This window comes from Octopus sinensis, linkage group LG20 (genome assembly GCF_006345805.1).
Source record: "Octopus sinensis linkage group LG20, ASM634580v1, whole genome shotgun sequence".
NCBI classification, from domain to species: Eukaryota; Metazoa; Mollusca; class Cephalopoda; order Octopoda; family Octopodidae; genus Octopus; species Octopus sinensis.
This window is the reverse complement of record NC_043016.1, coordinates 19,705,954-19,713,393: the sequence shown is the minus strand read 5'-3', so window position 1 is coordinate 19,713,393 and position 7,440 is coordinate 19,705,954. Positions and strand designations below refer to the sequence as shown.

At 36.0% G+C, this 7,440-nt stretch overlaps 1 protein-coding gene across 3 annotated transcripts in view; it reads right to left on the bottom strand.

The window, feature by feature from the left end:
- Nucleotides 1-7,440, bottom strand: part of LOC115222579 (protein Shroom2) — a 268,678-nt gene that overhangs the window by 171,780 nt on the left and 89,458 nt on the right. For all 3 annotated transcript variants that reach the window (XM_036511714.1, XM_036511712.1, XM_036511713.1), the window contains exon 4: nucleotides 5,970-6,282. In XM_036511714.1, the coding sequence (XP_036367607.1) occupies nucleotides 5,970-6,282 (313 nt within the window). The remainder of the gene's footprint in view (nucleotides 1-5,969; nucleotides 6,283-7,440) is intronic.

Below are 7,440 nucleotides of genomic sequence, written 5' to 3'. Positions count from 1 at the left end.
CTGCCCCGACTGGCTACTTTGCTAGTAGCACATAAAAAGCACCATCTGAACATGGTTAACACCAATGCTGCCTGACTAGCTCCCGAGCCAGTGGCACATAAAAAGCACCCACTACACCCTCAGAATGGTTGGCATTAGGAAGGACATCCAGCTGTAGAAACATTGCCAGATCAGATTGGAGACTGGTGCAACCTCCTGGTTTGCCAGTCCCCAGTCAAACCATCCAACTCATGCCAGCTGTGGAAAACAGATGTTAAACGATGATGATGATGTATTAGAGAGAGAGAGAGAGAGAGAGAGAGAGAGAGAGAGAGAGACAAAGATGTGGCTGTGTGGTTAAGAAGTTTGCTTCCAAATCAGATGGTTTTAGGTTCAGTCCTACTGTGTGGCAATTTGGGCACATGTCTTCTACTATAGCCTGAGGTCAATCAACAACTCCCAAGTGCATTTGGCATTCAGTAACTGGAAACTGAAAGAAGCCTGTCACAGTTGTGTCACCTTGCTTTGACATAATGTGATAGTTGTGAATGAGCATCACCATTATACAAATGGTGCTGTTTGTTTCCAATATTCTATGTCTGGCCATGAGTAAATATTACCTTACTTGGAAATGAGAAGCGAAGGTTGGCAACAGGAAGGCAATCAAGTTGCAAAGAACCTGTCTCAACAGATTCCATCTGAAACATGTGAACATGGAAAAGTGGATGTTAAAATGATGAGGACTCAAGTGTTGGGCCTCACAGAGGCAATAACCGAGACGTTTGGCATTATGTTGTGCTTGAGAAGACATATATACACACTACACACACACACATACATACATACAAATATCCATGTAGATGCATATACATGCACATACGAACATACATGCACATATATATATATATATATATATATATATATATATAAGGCGAGCTGGTAGAAACGTTAGCACGCCGGGCGAGATTCGTAGCCGTATTTCGTCTGTCGTTACGTTCCGAGTTCAAATTCCGCCGAGGTCGACTTTGCCTTTCATCCTTTCGGGGTCGATAAATTAAGTACCAGTTACGCACTGGGGTCGATGTAGTCGACTTAATCCCTTTGTCTGTCCTTGTTTGTCCCCTCTGTGTTTAGCCCCTTGTGGGTAGTAAAGAAATATATATATATATATATATATATATTCATCATCATCCTCATCATCGTTTAGCGTCCGCTTTCCATGCTAGCATGGGTTGGACGGTTCTACTGGGGTCTGTGAAGCCAGAAGGCTGCATCAGGCCCAGTCAAGTCTGGCAGTGTTTCTACGGCTGGATGCCCTTCCTAACGCCAACCACTCCGAGAGTATATTGAAGTAGATAAATGAATTATCTTATTATGGAAATATATATATATATATATATATATATATATAATAATAATAATAATAATAATGATAATAATAATAATCCTAGGATGGAATTCATAAACATTTAATGCATTGCTATGCTTATTTCTACAAATCACATGACTTTAAGATCACAATCCTTGGATATATATGTCTTTTAAATTCATTCATGGTAACATTAGGGGTATGCAAATAAAGCTCCTATTTCATTATACCAGCTACCCTCAAATGATAGTGACTAGTAAGTCAGTTTCTCGGAATTGCATAACAGTTATACCAATATAATGTAGGATAAATACAATAATAATAATAATTCTAGGATGGAACTTATGAATATTTCATACATCACTATGAGCATTTCCACAAATTGCACGATTTTAACATCATAGTCTGTAGTATCCGTGGGTATCCGGTTGATCATCATCATTGACTCATTTCATCAGGCGATACTGCATTAGTAGATGAATCACAGAGAGATGTTTATCCATTCTTGCTCGTATTGATGGCCAATCTAGCAAATAGTTATTAAGGATATGAAGGATATAGCTTGATTGGCCTTCATACAGGCAAGAATGGATAAACATCCCTCTGTGATTCATCCACTAATGCAGTATCGCCCGATGAAATGAATCAATGATGATGATCAACTGGATACCCACAGATTATACGGACTATACTGTACTCATCCCAAGGATACAAACTGTGATGTTAAAATTGTGCAATTTGTGGAAATGCTCAGTGATGTATTAAATATTTATAAGTTCCATCCTAGAATTATTGGTATTATTATTATTATTATTACATACATATATATATATATATATATATACACACACACACACACACACACACACATGGTTGTTCCTAAATACAAAACCCTTTCAAATGAAGAATGTATCCTTCAGCATAGACTAGTCATCACTGACTTTAGACTCCAGGCCAGAAGGATGCCAAGAAACAGACCAATCTGGAAAAGATGGACTTGGAAGCTTAAGGACCCTCCATATGGTCTGAGATTTAGGGACATCCTAACTGAGAAATTTGATGAGAGGGAGGAGGAATTACAGACTTGCGACATAGAGGGCAACTGGGAATTCCTATACAACAGATTGATGAGTGCCACAGATCAAATCTGCAGCTGGTGCAAAGTCCCATCCAGACATAGGGTGATGTGGTGGAACGATGCTGTAGACAAGACAAAGAAGCAGTCCTGGAAGACTGAGGGTAACAGGGAACTGTATCAGATAACCAGAAGGAAAGCTAGGAGACAGGTATATCTAGCCAGGGGAGAAGCAAAAAAGAAGTTGTTTGTCTATTTTCATCGACGTGAGGACCAAAGACATCAAGTGTTTCAGATTGGGAGAAAATTGTGATGTCATAGGAGAGAAATGTGTCTGCATGGATGATGGTGCACTTGTATTTAATGATTCTGCAAAGAAAGAGGCTTGGAAATGCCATTATGAAAGACTACTAAATGTAGAGAATGCATGCCAGGAAGAGAGTCTGCCAAATGTTGATCCAACTGAGGGACCAGCTATCTGAATCAACAGTACCCTGGTAGATAAAGCAATTAAGGATATGAAGACAGGGAAAGCTCCAGGCCCATCAGGAATCACCACTTAAAATATCTGGTGGTGTGGGTTATGGTCTAGTCACCTGTATTGTAAATCAGGTGGTTCATGAAGAAGTCATATCCAATGACTGGTGGCGCAATACCATAGTCAACTGCTACAAAGGTAAAGGTGATGCCTCTTAGAGAGAAATAATAACAGAGGTATCAAATTGTTGGATCAGGTGATGAAAATTATGGAGAGGGTCATAACCCAACTAATTAGGAAGAGTGTTAGTCTAGATGAGATGCAGTTTGGTTTTGTGCCAGGGAGAAGCAACACTGATATTATATTTCTGGTAAGGCAGCTACAAAAGAAATACATAGCCAAAGATGAACCTCTGTACTTGGTTTTTGTTGACTTGGAGAAAGCCTTTGACAGGGTCCCTCAGTCCCTTATCTGGTGATCAATGCAGAAACTAGGGATAGATCAGAGGTTGGTGAGAGCATGTACAGGGATGCTACCAGTAAGGTGAGGGTTGGCAATGAGTACAGCAAAAGATTCAGGGTACATGTAAGGGTACACCAAGGATTGGTCCTTGGTCCCTTTTTACTCATCATAGTCCTCCAGTAATAACAGAGGAATTTAAGATAAGCTGCCCCTGGGAGCTACTCTATGCTGATGACCTTGTTTTTAAAGCTGAATCACTACCAGAACTAGAGAAGTTTCAGATATGGAAGCAAGGTCTAGAATCAAAGGGCCTTAGAGTTAACGTAGCAAAAACCAAAGTCTTAGTAAGTAGGAAGGCAGACAAATCATAAATCCCTTCAGGCTGATAGCCCTGTTCGATCTGTAGAAAAGGTATAGGTAGAAACTAATAAGATGTACTTGGTGTAAGATATGGACACATAAGAGGTGTAGCAAAATCAGAGGAAGGTTAACAGGAAAAATAGCTTTTGTATGTGTAAGATGCACAGGTACAATAAACACTGAAAATGTACAGAAAATAGACTCCATCAACTGCCAGGGTGGTAAGCTAGAGGTAATAGATACCTTCCGTTTATCTAGGTTACCAAGTTAGTAGCAGAAGTGGATGCTCCGAGAGTGTAGCTGTGAGAATAAGATTAGGCTGGGCAGAGTTCAGAGAGATCTGACCTCTGCTGGCAATAAAGGGCCTCACACGCAGAGTGAAAGACAGATAGTACAATGCCCGTGAGCAAACAGCTATGCTACATAGCAGTGAAGCATCATTTGTGACAGCTGAGGACATGTGTAGGCTTGAAAGAAATGAAGCCAGTGTGCAACGAAAGAGTGCATGTTCAACAGAGTGTAAGCATACTAAGAGAAAGATGTGGTGTGCAAGAGAGACAACTGTGTTGGTATGGTCATGTTATGCGTGTGGACAAGGACAGCTGTATAAAGAAGTGCCAATCTCTGTGAAGGGAACCGGTGGTAGAAGTAGACTTAGGAAGACATGGGATGAGGTGGTGAAGTATGATTTTTGAACTTTGGCCATCACAGAAGTAATGACTAGTGACCGAGACCTTTGGTGAAATGCTGGTGTCACATAACTGGTACCCATACAGGTGGCACATAAAAAGCACCAATTGAGCAGTGGGTCACATAGAGGCAAAGTGCCCAATGCTGGTGGCATGTGAAAAGCTCTTTTCAAGTATTGGGCCCCACAGAGGCAATGATGAATGACTGACACTTTTGGCATTATGTTGTGCTTGAGAAGAAGACTCATCAAGCCAAGTAAAATCACAGTCATGGTAGATACTAGTGTCATGCAAATGGCACCTGTGCCGGTGGCACGTAAAAGCACCAGTTACACACTTGGAGTGGTTGGCGTTAGGAAGGGCATCCAGCCGAAGAGATCATATCAAATCAGACTGGAGTCTGGTGCAGCCTTCTAGCCCTTGCCAAACCATCTAACCCATACCAGCATGGACAACAAACATTAAATGATAATGAGAATTATGTGTATGTGTATATATATATATATGTACATAATTACATGTATAAATATATATATATATATTATATATATATATAATTATATATATATATAATATATATATATATATATATATATATATACTTACATGTATAATTAATATATATACTTACATGTATAATATATATATACTTACATGTATAATTATATATATATACATTTATATATATAAAATTACATGTATATATGTATGTACATAATTACATGTATAAATATATATGTATAAATAAATATATATAATTATATATATACGTGTACATATATATATAATTATATATATAATATGTATAAATGAATATATATATACATACGTATACATATATATATATATATATATATATATATATACATATATATATACATACGTATACATATATATATGTATATACACACACACACATTGATGAATGTACATACATACATGCCCTGTTTATAATTATACCATATGTTACATATATATAAACACATTTATGAATATACATACAAACATACATATATATACAAACATGTGCACATAAATATATACATACACACATATATAAACATCCACACACGTTTATATACATGCATATCTTTCTATCTATCTATCTATATATATATATATATATATATATATGCACATACACACAAAATATATACACACACATATACATACATATAAATAAACACACCTATACAGATATGCATACATATATGTACACACACATCTATATATATACACACACACCTTCATACATGTATACACATATATGTATATACATATATGTATACATGTATATTCATACATAGATACATAAATTAGAAGGCAATACTGTATGTAAACAGATCGTGTGCATGTTTATATATACACACACATAATTATGCGTGCTTATGTGTGATCATACATATGGTTATTGAAACAATACAAATCTGTAGATTTTTGATTTTTTAACCCTGCCTTTTATAAAGCAAAAACAACTATTAAAGAAATTTATTAAAGAAAACCAAAAAAAAAAAAAAAAAATCAGAGCATAAGAATTGAATGGTAATAGAGACTTACTTTCTGAGAGGAACTGAGTGAAGATTCGGGAGAACTGAGGTCCTTTATTTTGTCAAAGGAAACTGAGCCGTACAGGCCTCTGTTACTATCAGACATTTGGGATCTAACACGTGTCCATTCTGTTTGATGCTTTGTCCTTTCTTGGTGTCTTCCAGACATATCCATGTAATCAGACTGTGTGTTTGTTGTGCTATTGTTGTTGTTAATATTATTACTATTATTACTAGTATTATTGTTATTATCATTCTGCTGCTGCTGCCAGTCTTGCTTAGAATGTGTTACATGTTGAAAATCTCCATATAATCTAGGATTTCTATAAAAAAGAAAAAAAAAAAGGACAATCCAGGTTTTACATTTTCAATAATAATAATAATAATAATGATGATGATGATGATGATGACGACGATGATAATGATGATGATGATAAAGAGAAGAACTTATATATATATATATATACATACACCTAAGCACAGATTTCGGAACAGTATATCTGAAAGGTTTCTTTGCATCCAACTCTTAATTTGATGTCTCTGAAATGCTAACCTACTTTCGGTTAGACCATCTGTTTAGTTAACAATTAGAGTTTAATAGAGTAACAATCATTATGCCAGTTAGAAACAGTAAATAAAGAACTGGCGTACACTTAAAAGTAAAGGTTATGTCAATACTAGGCGTAAGATGTTAGGAGTGAGATAAAGTTAGGAATAAAACAGCTTGAACTTAAATAAAACAACCAGAAAAATATTTGCAGAGTTTATTAAATTTTAGTTAAATATCAACAATATAAAAATGGTAATAGAAATTAAAGCCATTTAGAGAAAATTATTCAATATTTGAAAATAAAGAGTCCTTGTAAATGGTAGTTAGGGAGAAAAAAAAGCAAAAAAAACAAAAAGACAGCTATCCTCTGAAATTATAAAGTACCTGTCTCACACCAGGATAAGATGGTTGGTGCTAAGAAAAGGGCCCAGCTGTTGAAATAACCCAGATTTGCAAACCCCCTTCAATTCATTCTAGCATGAAAAACTTTTTTTAAAAAAACAAGACAAAAATACTAAGAAAAACAAAAGACTAGATTTTCATTTATAAGAGAAGATAGACTGAAAGAGTAAAGAAGATCTCCCTTTCTCTCTATCTCTGTATGTGTTTGTGTGTGTGTGTGTGTGTGTGTGTGTGTGTGTGTATGTGTATATATATATATATATATATATTAAACATTTCAGCTTTTGGAATAGATCAAACTAGTAGGGATACTAATTGATGTTACTGGTTGGTTCCAGATCAACCCCAGGTCAGTGCAAATGCAAGAAATTTAATATAAAGCATCAGAGTTAAAATTGCAAGTATAACATTATAATACTAGAGTATGTAAAATATTACTCAAGAAGACCCATACTCATAACAGTAGTGTTAAGGTTACTCCCCCTGGTGAAGAGGACAGGCCTGTGCAAGTGACATCAAAAAAGCATTC